We start from the raw sequence: 25877 nt of genomic DNA on the forward strand, positions 1-25877 counted from the left end.
ATAGTCACTACAATTGTCTCTTTCATCTGTTCATGGCGCAGTCTACAGTATCATCCTGCCCATCTGCCCACCATCTGAAATGCACAGTCACCTTTAGGGCCTTTTTCCACTAGCCTGCGATTTGCTTCTGATCGCAAATCGCAAGGTACATTAAACTAATGGAAACTGCAGCAGCAATTTCCATTAGTGCGATCCGATTGCGATGCGATTTTGGTTAAAGCGCAATCGTTGTCCTGCCGCGTTTTGTATGCGATTGAGCTGGACTATAATGAGTATAGTAGCTCAATCGCAATCGCATGGTGGAAATTGAAACGCGATTGCGATCGCGATCGGAATCGCGATCGCAATCGCGATCGCATTTCATAGTGGAAAAGAGCCCTTAGAGCCTATTTTGTGGCTATTATAGCTACCAACACAATGTACAGAAGCTCTTCTTTAAAGAACAATGCAGAAGATTTCAAACAAAGGGGACATTTTACCACTCCATCCTCTTCCCGTACAACATACTGAGCCACTTTGAAAGAGCTAAGGTACTCATTCATGTTCTGGATTTCAGTGTCCTCCGTAGCATCCTGGTTGCGATCCAGGAGGTTGGAGATGGCAGGATCATCATAGTGGATGACACTGCTGTCTTCAACGTCCTTATTGTCACCTGTGGGATGTAAAGGGGGCATAATTATTTATTACCAATTAGACAACAAATGTAACTATGAGATGTATGTAGTAAACTGCTTTAAGCATAATTACACGTGAGTAGAGCAGAATGCATTCCATGTAATGTATTGCATTCTGCTATAATCATGCGATAAGGCATTGCATATGTAATTCTGCTTAAAAGTAGTTTACTGCATACACTATGTCCCATGCGACAACAGCACAAAAATCAAGGGTATGCAATGTCTCAAAGCCACCAATGAAAAATAACTAACGACTGAATGCTACAGCTAGCAGTGTTTTTAAACATTATTATACAATGTACACCTTCGTGGATACCGTGTTGTGTTTAATACCATCTTCAGTACCCACTGACAAAAAGAAACAGGAAATTTGAATGCGAGTGGCGATATGGAAAAAAAGGGTGCTGCCATAAGAAATTATGGGGAAAGCCATGATTAACGGAAGTGTAGAGAAATTTGGGGACCCGAGACCATGATTAGTGACAATGATGGGCGCCCGAGGCCGCGAATAGTGGTAATCAAAAAAAAAATTGAGCGCTCAAAGCAGCAGCAATGTGGGGGTAATAAAGTTACATTTGTGTGATAATGTTTTCCAAACATCCCCTTGTGATTTCAATGAAAAAATAAAAACACTTATTCAGGTTTGTTTATATATACAGTACGTTTGGTTGATCATTTTTATTCCATGAGAAGTACCCCCTAAGTACAACCTAAGCTAAAATGAATGGTCCTTTGTACTATGTTATCCCATTCACTACATCTGCTATAAAAGCTACAGATCAGCAACTGTATCCCCATTGCCAAGTAAAATTATAAAAAGCAATACAGATTTGAACAACTACTTCCATAAAGGCTTTTGCTATAATCTCACTGTGTATCCATTCCTCCAAAAGTAAGATTAAAGTGTGTATATATAGGCAGCTCTGTGAGATTATTGTTAAACCAATATACTTCAGTGTCTATTTCTGTACAGAGGAGACATTTGGCAGAGAAACCCTGTAGTAAAACTGGTAGAGTGAGTGCACAGGTTGGAACTAAGTAATTATTCTGTTAGGGCCAGACTGTATTCACTTATGTGTCAGAGATACTGATAAACTGGCCAACAGTTTAATTTTAGGGGTACTTTACAAGGTTAAACATTAGGCTTAGATAAAAGTTGGTGTTAGGCATTTTCAGGTAAAGTTAACAACAGGTACAAGGTTAGGGTTTAAAAGGTTGTGACTGCAAGTTAAACTGGTCGTAAGCAAAGCAAAATAGGCTAGGGAGAAGGAAAGACCAGGGGATAAGGGTAAACTAGAGAAGGATAACACATTTATAAAGCACTAGTATATTATCTACAGCACTTTACAAAGGACATCAGATAAGTCACATCACTATCTGTTCCTCAAAGGGGTTTACAATCTGTCTATATCTTTCTAAGGCCAATTATCTGCAGGGAGCTAACTGGCTTATCAGTATGTTTTGGGGGTATGGACGGAATCTACATAAACATGGTTAGGATACATCATGGCGGTCCAACTCCAGTCCTTGAGGCCCATATCCATGCCATTGTTTAGGATGGACAGGTGCATAGAGAAAAGTATACTACTTACCTTTCCTGATTCAGTCCCATCAATTAATTTAGAGCAGTGCCAAAAATGTGTGAGGCCCTCGGTCCTCGAGGACTAGAGATGGATAGCACTGGGATACATAAACTCCATGCAGGTAAGTCCTTACTGGTTGATTGGGGTTACATTTTTAGACTTATGATGCCACAATCACACTACAAGCCAAACAGTGACATAACACAAACTCGCTGCATGCACAATAATTACACACTCCGGAGAGAAGTTGGGCATGTCATATTAGCAGTGCTATTCTGTCATGTCCAATGCAACAGACATGTCTGAACAGGTGTTTATGCGCCGTCCATGGCACTTGCACTGTGTAGTGTGGGCCAAGCCTCAGGGTAATGAATGTGGTCCACACATCTTGCACTTAGTTTACTAGGCAGCGTAATAGCACCAAGAACATATGTACAAAGTGAACCTACCCATAAAAGGACAGCCTAGCCAAAGCTGGTATGTCAGTTCTGGTAAGCTGATGCAAGGCTGAGTTGCCTAACACCTTCCTAATCTCAAGTGTTCATATTCCAGATCTCCCCACCTGCAACAAGTTAAGCTTTTACAAATAGGATGGGGTTCCCAAAGTTCAGCTTTTACAGGTAGGATGGGGTTCCCATTCTTCCTCTTTGATTTTTCATAAATACATGTTGATGGAAACCTGAATAACAAAAAATTGGAAGTTGCTACTCCTGACTTTTCCTTAAAGTTTCTATTTCTGGGCTGTCTGATCGTGGCGTCTCTAGTGAGTAACTGATCTTAAACAAAACATTCGGGATAGGAAGTTGGACTTCTTTGGTTTCACTGGGTACATGATTGTTCCACATCTACTACAGGTAGAGGGCACAATAGAGATGATAACCCTAGAAATTGAACATTAACCTAAGTTAACAATGATAGCTTCCATATTTGTATATTAGCATAATCCCTTAAATCATAACTACATATAAAGTCTCCATCATCCCTAACATAAAACATTATTCCTCCTCTATAACCTAGCATTAGTCCACCACCCCCTCAGTAGGTAACCCTAACCTTGCCACTAACCCCAAAAGCAGTAAATAAACCCCTCTAAGACTAATACAGCAATTCAGTTCTGTATCCACCTAGTGCTGAAACGAGCAGGGCTTAAATTACTCTGCCTGCTTGGCATTGTAATGTATAATGTCTGCACCTGATGCTTGGGTGACAAGAGAGGTCTAGCTCTGATACATTAGGGCAGCTGTACTTGGTAAGCCATTCAAATGAATACAGGATCTAGTGCTGCACCATGCTCAAGTACTAAAACCACTAGGTCTCGGATCAACTTTCCACACTTCCAATTTAATGGACCTAACCAGACTTTAACCAAGGTGCTTTGAGTAACTGTCTATCATTACAGTTTGTTGTACCACCAACAAAGATATTAAGTAAAGTTCAAGCACTCTCGGTCAGTTGGTGACATGGGTTGTAAGCTTGGCAAGTTGGCATATATTAACATTGTGCCTCCACGTATGAACAAACAGCTGATTCACTTGGCATTTAAGAACAAAAATATGGGCACCAGTAAAATGCAAACGCTGAGTTTAATGCCAGCAAACAAAGTACAAGATGTGAGTGCTACACATCACCCCTCCTGGGTTACCCTGCACAAGGGCCAGCCGGTCAACAGTTGTTTCGCATCTCCTGATGCATCATCTTGGACCTCAGCGTGTCACCACAGCTGGACAAGAGGGGCTAAACGCCACAGAACAGGCGCAACCTTCTTTATCCAGACATGTGGGGACGGAACACCACAGCTGTCCAATGATTTGCCTACAGGAAGTGCTGACCGGGCAACCAGTTGCGCTGCTTGTTAAATTACTGTTTGTTGTGCTTTCTGTTTGTCCCATAAGAAACCTGAGGACACTTTCCTTACCTTCAACATCATCCTTAAACAACTCCTCAGTTCCAAATTTTAATATATCGTCCAGTTCTTGCTTTGACATAGAACCAGATTTGGAGCCAAGACCAGGGCGTACAACAAGGTGAGTGAGCATCATCTTCCTCTTGGCCACCTGGGTGATTCTCTCTTCCACGGATGCGCGTGTCACAAACCGATAGATCATTACTTTTTTATTCTGTCCGATCCTATGAGCTCGGCTGAAGGCCTATAGAGAGAGTTACTCAATGAAAAATGTAAGAGAAGAACAGAAGGCAGGTATATCTATGACTAGCTGCTGTTAAAGGTGGCTTGGTGCTGTTTATAAGGGACTAGTGACCTAAGCACTTTTAAAAATGGGCTCTAGGTCTGTCACCGCCGCTACAGCGTGCGCCCGCGCGCAACCGCCTACAACACGCACACACCCGCACGCGCATGCACCTGCCCGCCGTGTGCGCACACACGCCCGCCCCCCTGACCCCCTTGTCCTCCTCCTCCTGCCCTGCATCATCCTCCCAGCTCTGCGCTGTGCGTCCCTGTTGCCCTACCAACCACAGGGACATCGCAGAACGAGCCGGCTGAACTGCATGCACATGCGCAGTTCAGTTTTCCCACGGACACAGGGACAAATGATGAAGCAGGGGCAGTTAGGCATTATTATATAGGATATGGGGCCTGATGCAAGAATGTCCAGTAACTTTGGCGTGTACAGACAGCACACAGCAAGTTTACTGGTACTGACGCATAATGGAGCAGCACCCATTACACTATTAGTGCTTTACCAGGGTAAAGTGCACGTGGCACTAATAGTGTAATGCACAATGCTCCCCTAGTGACAGCACTATAAAACTGTTATGCACTGGCTGCACATGGCAAATTTACCGGACATTTGTGCATCAAGCCCATCATCATGTAATGGTCATATTCACAAAGCGGAATTTTGAAGCATGACGAAAAAAGTGGAAACCTTGAACTGACCTGGATATCATTATGGGGGTTCCAGTCAGAGTCATAGATAATAACAGTGTCAGCAGTGGCCAAGTTTATCCCCAGTCCTCCAGCGCGAGTGGACAGCAGGAAACAGAACTGCTGGGCTCCTGGAGCTAAAGAAGGATACAACACTTAAAATTACAGCACTTAAAGGATACCCGAAGTGACATGTGACATGATGAGATAGACATGGGTATGTACAGTGCCTAGCACACAATTAACTATGCTGTGTTCCTTTTTTTTCTTTCTCTGCCTGAAAGAGTGACTACAGTGTGACCCTCACTGATAAGAAATTCCCCTTTTTATCTCTTTCTTGCTCTCAGAAGCCATTTTCTGCTAGGAAACTGTTTTATAGTTTACAGGAATTTCTTATCAGTGAGGGTCACACTGTAGTCACTTCCTGTCTGAGTCAGGACTGAGTCAGCCACTTACATGCCTGATATTTAACTCTTTCAGGCAGAGAAAGAAAAAAAGAAATACAGCATAGTTATTTGTGTGCTAGGCACTATACATACACATGTCTATCTCATCATGTCACATGTCAATTCGGGTATCCTTTAAACCTTCACGCAATGGGATTTATTACTGTGGCAAGTTTGATGAACATAACTGTACCGTTAAACCTGTCAATTGCCTCTTGTCGCAGACCTCCTGTGATTCCTCCATCTATCCGCTCATACTTATAGCCTTCGTACTCTAGAAAGTCTTCAAGTAAATCCAGCATTTTTGTCATCTTGGAAAAAAATTGATTATGGTCTTCAGAGTATAATACAGTTCAGCACTTACAAGTACAACAGTGTATACCCAACACTATCCCACTCATCCCATTTGTAACCCAAGTAAAAAACAAAACAAAACAAAAAACAATACTAAATGGTAAGGCACCATCAAAGACCATCATGTAACCTTTATCATAAATACACATTGGGGCTGATTTATGAAGGCAGTGACTGGCAAAAATGCACTATTTCCCCAGAAATGGTCACCGTATACATTAACAACAATTAGCATATATGGTTACCACTTTTACAATGGTTTACCTGATTTTCAGGACATTTGCTCATACTTATCAGCAATATGAGAAATTACCACAGTTTTAATGGAGCAATCAGCTAGTTGTACTTTTATGTATCACAAGAGTTTAAAATTGATGAATGTTACTGAGTTCAATAAAGGGAAGTCCAGAGTTGGGTTTGTTCTCAAATACCTGCTCACTACTTTAACAAAAGATTGGCACTTTAAAAATGGCAACCAAAAATCAGTGGAGGACCGATTTTTCTGGCAAATTGTAGTTTGCCGCTTCGGATCTATGGCTCCACTCAAGTGATGGGAGCTGTGGATCAGTACTTTAGGGTAATAGGAATATGAAATCAAAGCATTGATCGCTGCTGTAAGAAAACAGATCCAACCTTAAAGGGAACCTGAAGCGAGGAAAATTATTTAGAATAAACACATGACGTAGCTGCAAATGAATATTACATACTAACCTCACCGTCAGTTCCTCTCAGAAGCTCACCATTTTCTTATTAGAGTGATCCCTTCCAGTACCAGTTGTTGACAGTTATATATCAGCAGCTGTCAGTTACAACTGAATGTGCAAGGTCAGTGATATTACAGTTTAGCAGTGTGCTGACCAGGAAGCTGTTATGGGGTAATAGCTATTTTTAAAATGGAGGACGGAGAAATCCATTAATCACAGTGGACAAATGGGACGCAGCAGAGGAGAAAGAGATTGAGTAGTAGAGTATGCAGGAGGTAAGGTTTACCTGTGTATGGTTATTTTGACTTTTTATTTTCAGTTAAGGTTCTCTTTAAAGAGACACTGAAGCGAAAAAAAACCTGATATTATGATTTGTATGTGTAGTACAGCTAAGAAATAAAACATTAAGATCAGATACATCAGTCTAATTGTTTCCAGTACAGGAAGAGTTAAGAAACTCCAGTTGTTATCTCTATACAAAAAAGCCATTATCTCTACGACTTTCAAAGTCGTGGAGAGGGCTGTTTTCTGACTTTTATTATCTCAACTGTTAGTTAACTATTTACTTTTCCTCTGGCAGAGGAGAGGTCATTAGTTCACAGACTGCTCTGGAAGAATCATTTTGAATGCTGAGTGTTGTGTAATCTGCACATATTAGAGAATGATGCAATGTAAGAAAAAACACTATATACCTGAAAATAAAAATATGAGAATATTTTCTTTGCTGCTAATCTTCTAGTAATTATTCATAGTACACAACCAATTCATTATATCATATATTTTTTTCGCTTCAGTGTCTCTTTAAACAAGATCCTGAAGGAGAAAGCTGACATTTAAAACTCTAGATCAGATCACCATTTCTTTTAAATTTTTTGTCAGGAAAAAAAAAAACAAAAGAAAACAAAACATCAAAACCCTTTTAAAGGGAACCTAAACTGAGGAGGGTATGGATTTTTCCTTTTAGAATAACACCAGTTGCCTGACTCTCCTGCTGATCCTGTGTTTCTAATGCTTTCAGCCACAGCCCCTCAATAAGCATGCAGATCAGGTGCTCTGACTGAAATCAGACTGGATTAGCTGCATGCTTGTTTCAAACAAACAAACACAGAACATTTATATTGCGCTTTTCTCCTGGCGGACTCAAAGTGCCAGAGCTGCAGCCACTAGGGCGCGCTCTATAGGCAGTAGCAGTCTTATGGAGACTTGCCCAAGGTCCCCTACTGAATAGATGCTGGCTTACTGAACAGGCAGAGCAGAGATTCGAACCCTGGTCTCCTGTGTCAGAGGCAGAGCCCTTAACCATTACACTATCCAGCCACTACAGGTGTGTGATTCAGCCACTATTGCAGCCAAAGAGTTCAGCAGGACTGTGGCCAGGTAACTGGTATTGTTTAAAATGAAACATCCATATCCCTCTCAGTTTAGGTTCCCTTTAAGGGTGCACAATATTATTATTATTATTATTATTTATTTATAAAGCGCCAACATATTCCGTGACGCTGTACAATGTAAGAAAACAAACAAGGGATACATAATGATACAGACAATGATATACATCAAATATAAACACTGATACAAGATACAGCACTGCTGATTACAATTTGATTTAACATGATGACTAAAATGTATAAATGTCTAACAGTGTGCAAGCAATTAAATTAATAACAGTCCATGACACAAAAGGGTGAGAGCCCTGCCCTTGCGAGCTTACAATCTAAAGGAATGGGGTGGAAACAAGAGGTGGGGATGTATACAGTATATGTGCAGGCAGTGCGTAATTAGGTTATTTAGTGGGTGCATGGCTTAAGCTAGAGAATATGCATGTCGGAAAAGGTGGGTTTTGAGGGAGTGTTTAAAGATTTCAAAGGTGGGAGAGTGGCGGATGTGTTGTGGAAGGGCATTCCAGAGGAGGGGTGAGGCACGTGAGAAGTCTTGTACACGTGAATGTGAGGAGGTAATTGTAGAAGAGGATAGAAGAAGCTCATGTGCAGATCTGAGATTGCGGTTGGGTTGGTATCTGGAGACTAGTGAGGAGATGTACAGGGGAGAGAGATTGTGGAGAGCTTTGTAGGTTAGGGTTAAAGAGTTTGAACTGAATCCTTTCATTAATTGGTAGCCAGTGAAGAGCTTGACAGAGAGGGTCAGCAGAGGAAGAGCGAGAGGAGAGATGAATGAGTCGAGCAGCAGAGTTCAGTACAGAATTGAGCGGTGTTAGTCGGTTAGTTGGAAGTCCACCAAGCAATATATTGCAATAGTCCAATCGAGATATAATAAGAGCATGTACTAACATTTTGGTTGTGTCATGGGAGAGAAAAGGTAGGATATGTGCTATGTTTTTCAGTTGGAAATGGCAGGAGCTGGTTAGGGAGTTAATGTGAGGAGTAAATGAGAGAGAAGAATCAAATATTACCCCCAAGCACCGTGCTTTGGGAACTGATGTTATAGACGTGTTGTTAACATTTATTGTGATATCAGGCAAAGGGGTGGACAGGGATGGTGGAAAGACTATTAGTTCAGTTTTATTCATATTAAGTTTTAAGAAGCGAGAGGACATGAAAGAGGAAATAGCGGACAGGCAGTCGGGAACCCGTGTGAGGAGGGAGTTAAGGTCTGGGGCCGAGAGGTACAGTTGTGTATCGTCTGCATATAGGTGGTATTGGAAACCAAATGAGCTGATTAAGTTACCAAGACCGTGCATGTAGATGGAGAAGAGGAGGGGACCGAGGACAGAGCCTTGATGTACCCCTACAGACAGAGGATGTGAAGAGGAGGCCTGATCTGAATAAGAAACAGTGAAAGACCTTCCAGAGAGGTAGGAAGATATCCAGGAGAGAGAGAGGTCCTTTATTCCTATAGATGAAAGGATCTGTAGGAGTAGAGTGTGGTCGACAGTGTTGAATGCTGATGACAGATCTAGAAGGATGAGTATGGAATAATAGCCTTTGGATTTAGCTGTGAGGAGATCATTAGCTACTTTGGTGAGGGCTGTTTCTGTGGAGTGGTTTGGCCGGAAGCCAGATTGGAACTGATCAAGCAAGGAATTTGCAGATAAATACTGACTTAGTTCAGCATGAATGTGGCGTTCAAGTAATTTAGATGCAAATGGAAGAAGTGACACTGGGCGGTAGTTAGCAAGTTCGGTGGGGTCTAGAGATGTTTTTTTAAGTAGTGGTGTTACAACAGCCCTCTTGAGTGAGGATGGAAAAATTCCGGTGGAGAGGGATAGGTTAAACAGCGATGTTAGGGCAGGGATGAGGGATGTGGATAGCTGTGGAATGAGATGTGATGGGATAGGATCCAAAGAACAGGTGGTTAGATGGGATTTGGAGATAAGGGAAGAGAGCGAATGTTTGGAGAGTGGAGAGAAACTGGAAAGAGAGCAGTCAACAAGAGGAGTGGAGAGGGAGCTTGATGTCTGCGTGGAAAACACACTACAGATTTTTGCAATTTTATCTGTAAAGTATGTTGCAAATTCTTCAGCTGATAAGCATGAAGAAGGAGGAGGAGGGGGTGGTCGGAGAAGGGAGTTGAAAGTACTGAACAGGCGCTTTGGATTGTGCAAGTGGGAGGATATGAGGGAGGAGAAGTATGATTGTTTTGCAGAAGAGAGAGCGGTTTTAAACTTGTTCAACTCTTTTTTGTAAGTAATGAAATCCTCATTAGTATTAGTTTTTCTCCAACGGCGTTCAGCTACCCTAGAGCACCCCTTTAACTGTTTAGTAGCTTTGGTCAGCCAGGGTTGGCGACTGGCACGGTGTGGGCAGACATTGGTGAGGGGTGCGATTTCATCCATGACTTGCATGATTGAGCAGTGATAGTGTGCAGCTGCTGAGTCAGGGTCAGTGAATGGTTGTAACAATATCTGTGTTACATCATGCTTTGTTGCTCTGTGTGAAATCACTGCCCAAACAATTGTGTGGACATGTACACATCCATTGTGATGGATCAGGTCATACTAGCGCACTTCTACAGAGTTTCTGGATAACTAGTGAGAAAATGTGCACATTACATAGCAAGTGATTATGCTATGAAAATAACATGTGCGTTTAAATGTTATGCTTCGAAAAAATACATTTCATTAATGCACAGCAAATGTGCTTCCTGAGTAATGTTCCCATTTCCTCCAGTCAATTATATGCTGTTAGCAGGTTGAAGATTGGCCTCTCATCAGAAGGATGGATTATCAAGCAAGGGATTCTCTTGAATAGCAGTGCAAATAGCAAAGCATTTTTTTTCACTCACTTCCATTGAGCAAGAAGGCTTGCCCTAGTTCTGTATCCAGTGAGATATCAGTGTTTCTGCTCACTGATCCTTAGTGAAAGGCAAAAGAGTTTAGTACACCAAAATACAGGTCCTTCTCAAAAAAATGTTTTAATATTGATGATTTTGGCATACAGCTCATGAAAACCCAAATTGTCCTATCTCAAAAAATTAGCATATTTCATCCGACCAATAAAAGAAAAGTGTTTTTAAAACAAAAAAAGTCAACCTTCAAATAATTATGTTCAGTTATGCACTCAATACGTGGTTGGGAATCCTTTTGCAGAAATGACTGCTTCAATGCGGCGTGGCATGGAGGCAATCAGCCTGTGGCACTGCTCAGGTGTTATGGAGGCCCAGGATGCTTCGATAGCGGCCTTAAGCTCATCCAGAGTGTTGGGTCTTGCGTCTCTCAACTTTCTCTTCACAATATCCCACATATTCTCTATGGGGTTCAGGTCAGGAGAGTTGGCAGGCCAATTGAGCACAGTAATGCCATGGTCAGTAAACCATTTACCAGTGGTTTTGGCACTGTGAGCAGGTGCCAGGTCGTGCTGAAAAATGAAATCTTCATCTCCATAAAGCTTTTCAGCAGATGGAGGCATGAAGTGCTCCAAAATCTCCCGATAGCTAGCTGCATTGACCCTGCCCTTGATAAAACACAGTGGACCGACACCAGCAGCTGACATGGCACCCCAGACCATCACTGACTGTGGGTACTTGACACTGGACTTCAGGCATTTTGGCATTTCCCTCTCCCCAGTCTTCCTCCAGACTCTGGCACCTTGATTTCCGAATGACATGCAAAAGTTGCTTTCATCCGAAAAAAGTACTTTGGACCACTGAGCAACAGTCCAGTGCTGCTTCTCTGTAGCCCAGGTCAGGCGCTTCTGCCGCTGTTTCTGGTTCAAAAGTGGCTTGACCTGGGGAATGCGGCACCTGTAGCCCATTTCCTGCACACGCCTGTACACGGTGGCTCTGGCTGTTTCTACTCCAGACTCAGTCCACTGCTTCCGCAGGTCCCCCAAGGTCTGGAATCGGTCCTTCTCCACAATCTTCCTCAGGGTCCGGTCACCTCTTCTCGTTGTGCAGTGTTTTCTGCCACACTTTTTCCTTCCCGCAGACTTCCCACTTAGGTGCCTTGATACAGCACTCTGGGAACAGCCTATTCGTTCAGAAATTTCTTTCTGTGTCTTACCCTCTTGCTTGAGGGTGTCAATGATGGCCTTCTGGACAGCAGTCAGGTCGGCAGTCTTACACATGATTGCGGTTTTGAGTAATGAACCAGGCTGGGAGTTTTTAAAAGCCTCAGGAATCTTTTGCAGGTGTTTAGAGTTAATTAGTTGATTCAGATGATTAGGTTAATAGCTCGTTTACAGAACCTTTTCATGATATGTTAATTTTTTGAGATAGGAATTTTGGGTTTTCATGAGCTATATGCCAAAATCATCTATATTAAAACAATAAAAGGCTTGAACTACTTCAGTTGGGTGTAATGAATCTAAAATATATGAAAGTCTAATGTTTATCAGTACATTACAGAAAATAATGAACTTTATCAGAATATGCTAATTTTTTGAGAAGGACCTGTATATTATACAGCTTCACCTCATTAACAACTCAATGGGCCTGATTCACAAAGCGGTGCTAACAGTTAGCACGCTGGTGAAAAGCCATTTATCACGCCTAAACTCAGTTTAGGCATGATAAGTTTAGGTGTGATAAGTTTAGGCATGATAAGTTTAGGTGTGATAAGTTTAGGCATGATAAGTTTAAGCACCAACTGCGTTAGCACCGCAGTGCACAGCTGATCAAAAGTTTTGCGCTAGCAAAGTCTGGTGCACTTCGCATAGAGTTTAATGGCGCTGCTTTGCGTGCGGGACTTTGCACGCTATCTACACTTATCTAAACTTAGCATGCCTAAACTTATCACACCTAAACTTATCACACCTAAACTTATCACGCCTAAACTGGCTTTTCACCAGTGTGGTGCAATGGTTATCACGCCTAAAGTCTCTAACTGGGTTAGCACAGCTTTGTGAATCGAGCCCAAGACCTTCATCTAGCAAAAGAAGCCCACATACTATGAGCTTGATTCACTAAGACAAATAGCATGCCTTATCAAAGTAAGCACGCCTTATCAAAGTTAGCACGCCTTATCAGAGTAGAATAGCGAGAGCTATGAACCCGCAGGGGCTCAGGGCAGGACGAGTGGAGCTCTCATCATTGCCAATTAGCAGGCATAAGTTCACTATGCTACTCTGATAAGGCGTGTTAACTTTGATAAGGCGTGCTAAAATTTCAAAGCGGTCCTGAACTATTTTTGTATAGGAATGTGCCATGTGTGCCTATATATATAATGTATATATGTGTATATATATTGCTGCCTGCACCGACGTCTGACTGGATTTTGACTACTCTCTATCTGTCGCCTGCACCGACCTCTGCCTGGATTTTGATTACTTTCTACCTGCCGCCTGCACCAACCTCTGCCTGGATTTTGACTACTCTCTGCCTGTCTTATTTGTACAGTTTCACAATCTTTTAAAGGAGTCAACAGCGAACATTTAATAAAATAAGTGCTACTTACCAGGGGCTTCCTCCAGCCCCAAGCTCACAGCATGTCCCTCGCCGCAGCTCTCCCCGCAGCCGTTCGCCGCAGCTCGATCTCGGTCCCCGACGATGACGTCAGGGCAACCTCCAGGTCGGCCTGTACTGCGCCTCCACAACCGGCGCTGTCAATCACCGCCACGTGGGCCGGAGCAATTCGCTCCGGCCCACGTGGCGGTGATTGACAGCGGATTGCTCCGGCCCACGTGGCGGTGATTGACAGCGCTGCTCGCGCAGGCGCAGTACAGGCTGACCTGGAGGTCGCCCTGACGTCATTGCCGGGGACCGAGAGAGAGCTGCGGCGAATGGCTGCGGGGAGAGCTGCGGCGAGGGACATGCTGGGAACTTGGGGCTGGAGGAAGCCCCCGGTAAGTAGCACTTATTGTATTAAATGTTCCCTGATGACTCCCTTAAGTTTATTCATAAATTTAATTAATTCAACAAATTTGTGTTCTAGTCTACCAGGCTTAATTCTGTCATATTTTTGTGAGTTATGACTTAAGAATTGGAGGCCTAAAATTCTTGAAAAAAAAATGTACCGCTTTTGACTCATAATTCCAGACAGAAATGCACCGCCAGGGAGTTTAGAGAGGGTCTGGTGTTGAAGGTCACACGGTGTTTGTTTACCTGAGAAAATATGAGAACTCGATGACCTCCATCTTTCAGCTTCTTCAGCATTTTCTGCAGCAGCATCAACTTTCCAGAAGATTTTACTAAAGAGTTTCCATCATAGGATCCGTTAGGCAACACTGGCGCCTCCTGTTTTCCCAAAACAACAATTTAAAAACAGTTACATATCTTCTACAGGGTGATTTTGTTTAAAATAGAATCTATTAGGCAGCACTGGCAACTCCTACCATCCAATAGTATGAATTGGAAAACCAAGTTTTGCATTTTAAACATGATGATGTTTTTTTAAAGCAATTAACCATTTGAAACATTAAAGTACAGTACAATTGAAGTGAGAAGAATGTGGAGGTTGCAATATTAAATTCCTTTTAAAGAGAACCCGAGGGTTCTTAAATCGCAATCCACATAGAGGCTGGGTCTGTCTACAGAGCCCAGCCTCTGTTGCTAGTTAGTTTCCTCCAAAGCCCCCCCTGCGCGCTGTCAGACCCCATAAAACACAGCCTCGCTGGCGACACGCAGCCGGCTGTGTTTATCTCACTAATGTCAGTCTCCGCTCTACCCCGCCTCCTGAATCGCTCCGGTCCCCGCCCCCATCCCTTCCCTCCCCACTGATTGGAGGGAAGGGATGTGGGCGGGGACCGGAGCGATTCAGGAGGCGGGGGAGAAGCCGAGACTGACATTCGTGAGGTAAACACAGCCGCATAGCGAGGCTGTGTTTTATGGGGTCTGACAGCGCGCAGGGGGGGGGGGGCTTTGGAGGGAACTAACTAGCAACAGAGGCTGGGCTCTATAGGCAGACCCAGCCTCTGTATGCGGATTGCGATGTAAGAACCCCGCCCCGGGTTCTCTTTAAACAATACCAGTTGTCTGACAGCCCTGCTGATCTATTTGGCAGCAGTAGTGTTTGAATAACACCAGAAACAAGCATGCAGCTATGCTTGTCAGATCTGATAATAATGTCAGAATCACCTGATCTGCTGCATGCTTGTTCAGGGTCTATGGCTAAAAGTATTAGTGGCAGAGGATCAGCAGGATAGCCAGGCAACTGGTATTGCTTAAAAGGGAATACATATGGCAGCCTCCAGATCCCTCTCACTTCAGGTGTCCTTAAAGATTTTACTTCTACAGTATATAACTGTTAATGGCATTTTGCAGTAGATTAATAAATATATCAGAAATCCATATAATACCACCTTGGACACAGGAGACCTGGATGAAGCTAGTACCTATTTAGTAAGGAGTCCTTGGGCAATTCTCTCTAATGCTCCTATTGAGCACATTCTTAGTGGCTGCATCTCCCAAGTGCTGAGGCCAACAAGACAAAAGCACTATACAAATGTTAATTTCAACAAACAAAGTTTACAGTGGAAAAGCCCTTTGGATTGAATTAACATAATACAATGGAACTTCGGTTTTTGCCATCTATTGGCTCACCCCAACCTTTTCTTGTGTGTGTGCGTGTGTGTGTGTGTGTGTGTGTTTGTGTGTGCGCGTGTGTGTGTGTGTGTGTGGCTTTAAAGGACCACTATCACGAAAATCGTAAAATTTAAAGGAAGCCTGAGGTTAGAGGTATATGGAGGCTGTCATATTTATTTCCTTTTAAATAATACCAGTTGCCTGGCTGTCCTCCTGATCCTGTGTCTCTAATACTTTTAGCCATAGACCTTGAACAAGCATGCAGCAGATCAGGCACTCTCAATTCGTCTGACTCAGGTTTTACTGGGTTAGCCATATGCTTGTTTCAGGGTTTTGACTCAGACACTGCTTATGCTAGAAGATCAACAGGGCTGCCAGGGAACTGGCATAGTTTACAAGGAAATCAATATGGTATCCTCCATATCCCTCTCACCTCGGGTTCCCTTTAAAATACATGTAAACACATACAAATAATAGGTACATTTCTTCCAGAGTAAAATGTGCCATAAATTACTTTTCTCCTTTGTTGCTGTAACTTACAGTAGGTAGTAGAAATCTGACAAAACTGACAGGTTTTGGTCTAGTCCATCTCTTCATGGGGGATTCTCAGCATAAATGTATGCAAAGATGCTGGTCAGCCTCCCTGCTGGGTTCACAGTTTTTTTTAGCAGTTGGGTGGAGCAACCACCCAAAGTGCTTTTTTTTAGCAGTTGGGTGGAGCAACCACTCTAAGTGCTTTTGAAAATAAAAAAGACCCATGGTAAGGTGGGCTAATCCAAAACCTGTCAGTTTTGTAAGATTTCCACTGGCTACTACCGTGTTTCCCCGAAAATAGAACCTCCCCCCAAAATAAGGCCTATCTTCTATTTCAAGCAAGCTCGAAATATAAGACATCCCCTGAAAATAACACCTAGCGGGGCCGGGGAGTGGTGAGCGGAGCATTACCAATAAAACAGAGGAAACTCACCGGCTTCTGACGTGCCAGCATTAACGTCCCTCCTCAGCAGCGTCCAGCTTCCTCTCCTTGAGAACGGTGGCTCTCGTCATGTGACGCACGCACATCCACGTCACATGACATGAGTCGCTGTTGTCAAACAGAGGAACCCGGGCGCTGCTGAGGAGAGAAGTTATCACTGCCACGTGAGAAGCCAGTGAATTTCCTCTGCAGTAATGCTCTGCTCGCCACTCTGCAGAGGGAGGAAGGAAAGGAAAGGCTTTACTGGGCTCGGGCTGCCGTTCTGGACTACAGGGCAGCACATCAGGGAGGGATGGAAGGGCTTTTCTAGGCTGGAGGCTGCAACTGGGGAACAAAATTGTAAGCCCTCCCCAAAAATAAGACCAACCACATTATTTGGGGCTAAAATAAAAAATAAGACAGTGTCTTATTTTCGGGGAAACGCGGTATAAGTGACAGCAACATAGGAGTCTGTAATTTATGGCTCATTTTACTCTGGAAGAAATGCACTACTAATTTGATTGTGTTTACATGTATTTTACATTGTATAATTTTTTCGGGATAGTGGTCCTTTAACAAGGAACGTATCCAATGACAGTTACTTTTGAGGATTTCATGGAAATGTGAAGTTGCACAGTCTCTACCCTCAAATTAAAGTAAGAACAATCCTGCAGCGCCAAAGGAAGAAGAACTATCGGCTCAGTTGTGATGATGTGAACGCATGTATACTTTTTTTGCTTGTATATCAAGACGTTGCTTGTATATTTTAACCTCCTTGCCAGTCATCCCAAGCTCAGCTCGGGGTAACCTGCGCAGGAGGATTTCTCAGGCTCCGCTGGGCCGATTTGCATAATTTTTTTTCTCCTACACGCAGCTAGCACTTTGCTAGCTGTGTGTAGTACGCGATCGCCACCGCTACCCGCCGATTCGCCGCTACCCGCTCGCTACATGATTTGAAAAAAATTTTTTTTTTAAAAGTGCTGCTTGCCTCCTTGCTGGCGGGAATTAGACCGGCAAGGAGGTTAAGTCAAAATTTCACAATAATTTTTGCTTGTATAGCAAATCGCTCTTAAACCAAGTTACTCTCAATCCAAGGTTTTACTGTACAGTACATACTAATGTGGAGACATTAGTTAGAAGAGCGCACAACCATCTCTAATATAACATGAAACTGACAAATGACATGGACAAAAATGATGGGACCCTTTAGTCAATATTTTATTGCCCAACCTTTAGAGTCAGTTACTGAAAACATGTGATTCCTGTCCCCCTCAATGAGACTTCTGCATCTGGCAACAGATAGCTTGGCCACTTTTCCTGCGGAGGGCCCATCCCAGTCGCTGGGGGTCCCCTGAGGTTGTTGTTTCTCCACGTATCTAAGTTGATCTTTGGTTACAGTTACTGTTATCATTCTGCGGCATTTAGTCTACACAAGTTTTAGTGAGTTCTGAATCACTGAATGGCAAAACTCTGTAGCCATGAGTACGGTAGTCTTCTTGACTAATAAAAAAATGTTTACTGGCCAGTAAAGCTGTCTTGGACCTCGTTCAGTTTGGAGGAGGGAATATGGTGGTGTCAAATGACTGCATGCAGCCTAAAAACAGCAGATTGGCAGTCCTGATCTATTCTATAAGCAAAATCCCGAAATGCTCAGTTTTATTACTATTATTAGTATTTCAGCACAAATATTGGCATCTCCAGTTGTACTGAGGCTTCTTACCACAGCAGCTACAGGAAAGAGGTACGGGTGATTACAGCACTTCTTCAAGTCCATCATGATGTTCAGCAGGGACACCTGGTTTCCTCCACCTTTTGAATTCAATGCTTCAAAATTCCTAGTTAGAATGAACTTATAGTACTTCCTAAAAAAAAATGTATGCAGTAGGTGAAATAAAAATATATATACAAATATACATAAAAAATACACAAAAATGAGAAATCAGGTGACTGGCTCAGGAGAAGGTAACTGACTAAACATGCTAGATGTATATGCAACATTTGAGTGGATTGAGGTTTTCCTACACAGGACATTTGGCCCACTCAAAATCCCAAACATGTTGGTACTGTATGACCTGCAGTAGTAGCACATCTAATAGGGAATATATCTCCCCTCTGCAATATATGTGATGATACAGGCATATACTGATCTGCTGCCTTGTGCATCAAGGGTTCAGCCATGCTTAGTCTGCCCTTAGTTGTTCTGATATCGTGTACCATGTATTGGATATTTGCCTTACTATTATTGCATCTTTACTTTTATAACAAATAAGAAGAGTAACCTTGGCACTCAGGTGGCCGGGAAGAAATAGACACTGAGCTTTTCAGGTGCTTAAAAGTTCTCTGCAGTCATAAACCGTGCCTTCACCTTTGAAAAGAGACATCACATGTATTGTACCATTCAAGTAACAATGTGGACACCAATCTGCATTTGCAAGCTTTTTTTTCTCATAGCATCCAAAGTAGCATAGATAAAGAATATGCATAACCAACCTAGGATGTCTGCACAGCACATAGAGACAGAGTAGTCATCAATTGTTTCGTGCTGTCGTGCTTCCTCATAGACCCTTGCTCGCTTCCATGGAGGGAAAAAAGCTTGTGCTCTGTACAAATCAGAGTCCTTCCCTAAGCGGGTAGCCAAGATCTTTTTCTCCTCAATTAAGCTACCTTCTCTACCATTAGGTAGTTCTGATACACTTATTTCAGAAATATCTCCTGCAGAGGTCCTACAGAACATTAAGACACTAAAACCACAGGAAACGCCAAGCCCATATGGATTTTCAACCCAATATTACTGTAAATTTGCAGATTTTCTGGCCCTGACGCTAGTCACTTTAATACTTTCAGATGGGGTCAAGCAACCCCAGTCACAATGCTACAGGCAACAGTGTCCCATGATTCCTAAGGTTGAGCAGCCAATTTTACAGCCCCAGCAGTTCCATCCGATATCACTTATCAATACTGACCTAAAAATTCTAGGGAAAATCCAATCCCAACAACTAAACACTATTCTCCCACAAATCATATTGAGACCAAGTTGGCTTTGTACCCGGCAGGCAGTCTAGCGACAACACCAGGAGAGCAGTGCAGCTCATTCACATCCTTAATGGCCAATACTCATGAGTTACAAATGTAGCTAGTCGCTAGCACACGGGAGCGTGTGCGCGACAGATTGGCGACAGCTCGTCGCCGGGTCCCTCCGCATACACACTGCGGAAAAGGGATTAGTGGTGCGACGGAAGCTGTCGCCGACGTTCCTTCCCCCCCCCCCTTCCCGCCGGAAACTCCGTGCACTGCCTATTGGTTGCTGTCGCTAGTCCACATACACACGTGGACTAGCGACAGTTGCGGAGAAGTTGCGGCGGCAACTGTCGCCAGGCGATTGACCGCGCCAATCGCCTGGCAACAGCAGCGACGGTTCAGGGCGCGCGCGCCATACTCACGGGCGACCTGTCGACGCTACACGCGCGTGCCACGTGGTTGCGGCGACAATTGTAGCCCGTGAGTATGGGCCTTAACTCGCATATACCTGGGATAGTACTGTCACTGGACGTTTACAAGGCTCTTGACACTCTCTCATGGAAATAACTCGAGCTCACCTTGACTAGATGGAGCCTTGGTGACCACTTCCTAAACTGGATCAAAATGTTATACTCTAACCCCATCGCTAACACAAAATATTTAGGATTTGCATCTCCCTCCTTCCCAATACAGGATGGCACTAAGCACGGCCATCACCTCTCCCCCCCACTTTTTATTCTAGAGCTTGAACCACTAGCAATAGCTATCAGGACACATAACAATATCTGTAGCATAGAAAGGTTGGCATTCATTACAAAGCATTACTGTTTTCCGATGATATACTCCCCACCATTACGCAACCCCTGATTTCCATCCCTAACTTGGTGGCACTTCTTAAAGAGAATCTGTACTGTAAAAATCTTAAATAAAATAAAAGTACCAGTCTGACATTTTCGCTGCTCCTGCTGCTTTCTTGGTGATAAAATCACTGTTTTATTCATTGTTTTTGTAAACAATGAAGACGGCCGCCAAACAGGAAATACATCATCAGAGCAGGTGCTTGTTTGCAGAGGCTCCTCTCAAACGTGACTTCACTGCTGTAATATTTCTCCCACTTGTTGCATTGGCTGCTTGTCTGGGCTTCGAACTGATCTTTCTGCACTCACAGCTGTTCACAAGGTCACAGACAGGCTGGCTGTGAGCAGAGACTCTGGCTGTGACTCATACAGCACCTGTGTGTCTGGCAGCTCACATCTGATCTTATCAGTGAGCAGCACAGAGGAGGCAGCAGGTTAGTGGAGAGAGAGATCACAGTAAGAAAATGTGCCCTAATTGCGTTTGATTTCTGCTGAACTGTGCCCCAATTGCATTTGATTTCTGCTGAACTGTGCCCTAAATGCGCTGCTGCCGCCCTGCCTGGGAAAATAAGCGGTTGGCTTTACCGCTGAGAAGCGCTTTTAAACTTGTATTCCTGTGAGTATAACATTAAATTTTGCAATAAAAACCAACACAAGTAATGCACTATTGTGCGCTCCATTTCTTTTATAGATAAAGCACACACACAGAGCCTGCAGGGGGAGTGGGGGAGGTGTGCATAACTTCTCCCTATCACAGCACATTCCTCTCTGGGCTGACAAGGCTCGACAAAGGAATGAAGATTAGCTATATTACAGAGGCAGTGCAACTAGAAAAGGCTGCAGTAAGCCAGACCACATTACAACAGGTATAGGAACTTATAGGATAGAAGAAATAAGGCTGAAAATTTTGTTACAGAGTCTCTTTAAAGGCGTTTCCCATATCTCTGGTCTGTCGATTAACACCAAAAAAATCCCTAGCCATGAATGTCTCCTTAGACAGAAATCTGAAAGAGATATTAACACCATTGCTAGACTTTGAATGGTCCGAATCTATTCCCTAACTAGAAATCACATTAACCCTCAATTGTACTGCTATGCGATTTTCCCCACAATTTAGCAATTCCCTGCTTATTGGTTTTCCCTTGGTTCAAATCGCAAACCACACCGCAATCACGCCGTAAACCCGACGGATCGAGGTGGAATCGTGGCTGTGTAAAATGGAAAGAAATCCTAGTGGAAAGGAGCCCTTAGTCATTTTCCCAAAACATGGATCCAGAACTGCTCTTTGTCCCCATTTCATGTTCATATTACCACTCCAGACTCTTGCTCCAATGAGACAATCCCTCTCCTTAGATAGTACCACATTTTGCATTGTTAATGTTTGCTGCCTTAAAATAAAAAATGGTAACAAGCCAGATTGCAACTCCTTAGGTTGGATGATGGTGTTAACTTTTAATTCAAAACCATTTGGAAGAGCTAAGCAATTCTAAACAACTACCCATTCTGATAAGTATGTTACAGTGATTGACATATACGTGAGTCTCACTTACTTCTGCATTTGGCTGAGTTCCACTCGCACTATTAATTCTGTTTTGGCTGGCATGTTCTTGAAGACATCTGCTTTCAGCCTCCGCAGCATGTGAGGCCCAAGCAAGTCATGAAGTTTTTTAATCTGATCTTCCTTAGAGATGTCGGCAAACTCTTCTAGGAAGCCATCCAGATTGCTGCAGGGTGATCATCACAGGAAAATCATTTACAGTGCTCTCAGACAAGAGGCATGGCACACACCCAACTGTTGCAAGGCTGACAACTTCTTAAACAGCTTCAATACAAGCAGCAATGATGGTAAAAGCATGATAAACCATAGCAACAAGATTTCAGGTCACTGTTGCCAGATAACAAGAAAACGTAGTTATGGTTGGTTTATATTGTTACTCCATGTACTTCAACATTGTGCTTGGCATTAACAAATAGAACCAAAACCAAGAAAAGACTAAAGGTACGTACACACGTCTGATTTTTCTGAACGACTTGTCGTTCAAAATGGTCATTTGAACGGCAGCTGGACATGTGTATGTTTGATCGTTAGACTGATAGCAGTTTTGACTGATCCGCTCGGTGGATCTGTTGGACTAAACTGTAATTAAAACGACAGTTAGGTCCATACGTGTGTACAAACTACTTTATGTAGTCAATGACTGATCAAACAACTTTCAATCAAACAACAAGTTGGACACTAATAGACATTCAAACAACAAGTCCTTTGATCAGTCATTTTATCTAGTCCATTGTTCGATTCAGTCCATTGTCCATTATCAAGTTGGTTAAACTACATGTAAATTTAGGTAAATTAGCATATCAAATGACTTGTTGGTCAGTGTGTACATGATGTCTGAACGACTTGTTGTTTGAACTTCAAGTCATTCAAATGACCAGATTAAACGACAATCAGGTGTAAAATTGGACATGTGTACGTACCTGATATCTAATAACCATAAACATAAAAAGAGTGTCAGTTTTGACAAATCAGGTGATCAGATTACAGATAATGTTAATAGATTGTGTTTCACTTTACTGGGAAGCTTATAAGTTGCATTGTGCACAGGCAGCCGCTCCCCAAATTGTTATTTGATCACTAATTGCAGTTGATAAGAATGAGCAAACATAGCTGGGAGTTTTTTTTTCATCAGCAGGATTGAGTGACTTTTGGCACAGGTTGCCTGCTGCCACAAAAACATTAATAGATAAAGCTATCTCCCTGGCCCGTCAAAATTGCATTGATCTGGCTGTCATCTAAAGTTGCAGCCGTAACACTTGGATCACAAGAGTAGACAATAGCCTCCATATCCATAAGCACATTCCCAATAAATGAAAATTAATGTGGGATAGATGGAAGGTGTACTAACTTCACTCTCTATGTCATCAGGCCCATCACATTCTGTTCCCTCTTCTCTGCTATCACAAATGCTGCTTTGCAACCTAGTCTATAACGTTTACAACATATATTATGTACAATTGTTGCACAAGATATTTTACTCTATATTCCCGTAATAGACCTATTTATCAGAAAAAAAACCTTTGCACACCATCTAAGTATAATATGCATTTTTGATGTTCAGTTGTGATTCTTTATTGTCAAGTGACCATCATGTCTGAATAAAGCCTGTTTTTATCTAAAAAATAGCTTGATGATATAACATATCTATCCAAAAGCAGTTTCCACCACTGCTGTATTCTATTTTGGAGGGATTTGTGATTTGTACCCATATGATATGATGTCACTTTTAGACAAAAGCAAGTGGTATAACTGTATAGGCAAGAGAAGTGAAACAACTACTCTTCGTCATGTTAGACTGCAATTAAGCTTTAAACAGATACAGTATTTATTATGTTCAATGCTTTCATTTTTTCAAACAGCAAATGGAAAGATCCAAAGAGGAAGATAATTCTGAAGTTCATACTAAAACCAGACCACTATATTACACCAGACCATATACACCATAAGACAAAACTCCCATCGCCTACGTTCAGTACTGCTGAGTTTGGATACAGTCATACAGGCATTGCTGGGCTTTTGCATATATGAATTAAAGATATTGAATTAAAGAAGATAGAAAACATGTTTACATACTTCAAATAAAAATATCATTGACAAGCCACAATAATTTACCTTTACATGTTTTATGATACACACAACTCGGGCATTTTGATATTTGCCCATGTTTAGATTTAACAGCTGAATACAAAAAATATTTTCCATTTGAAGCCTGCACGTAAGATTTTTGTTTCACAAACAGCTTTATTTATTTTACACAATGAGCACAGATTGTATAATGATTAAAATATATTCAGATCTAAGTTAAAATACTCCAACCCAGCAGGAAACCTTATTTGTGAAGCCTTCACAATACAAGAGCCTTCTAAAAATGCTAAAGCGGTTGAAAAGCCATAGAAATAATTTATGGAAAAAGAAAATCTCTTTTTGCAATGCTGCAATCAATATGCATTCCGTGTGACTCATCGCCATTCTCACTCTGTGGGGAAGATGTGGTTCCTCCCCCTTATGAATAATTTATGAGTTACATTTTTCCACAGTCTCAGACAACAAATCTTAATGATGTTGACAAGAAGGGAGAGGGAGGGGCAGCAGCCAACCGTGAAACAAAGGGGAAAAAAATTCATGCGGTGGTCCGAAATCACAGAGAAGAGCTATTGGGAAATACGTGGCACCGCAAGCTAAATAATGTCAACACCACTGCTTAGCACTGACTAAAATGGCCACATGAAAACCCAGGGCTATTTTAGAAAAATAAAAAAGGCTTTTTACTTCTTCCTCATAAAAAATAAAATAAATTAAGGAAAACAAGTACTTTTTATGACGTCTTTAAGGCTTTGACTGCTAATTACTGGAAGAATTTGTATCTGTGTGTCATTCTTTTAAAGAAATATTCTAGACAACACGAAAAGAATAAAATAATCTAGTCAAATGTAAATTTTAAGTAAAAAAACAAAACAAAGACATTTATTTCAATGATATGTATTATTACAAATACAATATATGATTAATTTACCTTTGCGATTTTTCAACATGGTACATACTCAACTTACTGCTGCTATTTCTAGCTATTTATTTTAGTGAGTAAATGTTAAGCTCTATGGCACCAAAATTACAACAGTTGCTCTTACACAGCACTGTCCAATGTCCGATCCATGAATGCCCAACTCCCCCAGCCTTTTTCAGTGGCCATAAAAAGTGCTTTTAGTTCTTAACTGCATGTGACCTGCAACGCATTGCAATGGTAGCGCAAGCATCAGTATAAGGCCTCTTGCACACTACATACGATTCCCATTTTTATACGTCCGACTTTGGATTCCGATTAAAAATCTTAGCAGCATGCAGTCTGTTTTTTAATTGGAATCCAAAATCGGATCAGATAAAAAATCAGAATCACATGTGGTGTGCAAGAAGAGGCCTTGGTTGTAATAATGCAGCCGATGCATTGATATATACCGATCAATATCACTTGATCTTTAGCTAGGCCCACGCTCTTCAACAGACTCTCTGAAGACCAGGGTGATGTGCCCTGTGTTTTTATAGGGAGTCTCTGCATCACGTGGCAAGGTGCGCATGATGACCAGTGTGTGAGGGATGAGTCATGCAGTGGCTGGTAAGTATGGTTCCTTTTGCAGGAACTATTGAACTAAAATGATTGGGGGGGGGGGGGGGGGTAACTCTGCCTAACTGGTCAGAACTGTGCTAGGATTTATAAGGGGCACTCTGCCAATCATCTGTGGGGCGGCACTCTCCCTATTATTTGTGGAGTGGACCTTGCCTAGTTGTGGGGGGCACTCAGCTTATACACAGGGAAACACTCTGGCCTAAAGTTATTTGTCAGGGGCATTTTGCATGTTGTTACTTGTGGGGGCACTCTGCATACTCTGTTTGCGGGAAGCATTTTGCATATTGTTATTTTTGGAGGCAT

At 42.4% G+C, this 25877-nt stretch overlaps 1 protein-coding gene across 7 annotated transcripts in view; it reads right to left on the reverse strand.

Annotated features, from left to right (window-relative positions):
- CHD5 (chromodomain helicase DNA binding protein 5) overlaps window positions 1-25877 on the reverse strand; it is a 401420-nt gene that overhangs the window by 138220 nt on the left and 237323 nt on the right. For all 7 annotated transcript variants that reach the window (XM_068240507.1, XM_068240506.1, XM_068240505.1 and 4 more), the window contains exons 18-24: window positions 21945-22118; window positions 18240-18381; window positions 14146-14277; window positions 5784-5901; window positions 5157-5281; window positions 4176-4407; window positions 480-652 (exon numbers count right to left, since the gene is read on the reverse strand). In XM_068240507.1, the coding sequence (XP_068096608.1) occupies window positions 480-652; window positions 4176-4407; window positions 5157-5281; window positions 5784-5901; window positions 14146-14277; window positions 18240-18381; window positions 21945-22118 (1096 nt within the window). The remainder of the gene's footprint in view (window positions 1-479; window positions 653-4175; window positions 4408-5156; window positions 5282-5783; window positions 5902-14145; window positions 14278-18239; window positions 18382-21944; window positions 22119-25877) is intronic.

The sequence above is a fragment of the Hyperolius riggenbachi genome, chromosome 6, assembly GCF_040937935.1.
Source record: "Hyperolius riggenbachi isolate aHypRig1 chromosome 6, aHypRig1.pri, whole genome shotgun sequence".
Lineage (NCBI taxonomy): Eukaryota > Metazoa > Chordata > Amphibia > Anura > Hyperoliidae > Hyperolius > Hyperolius riggenbachi.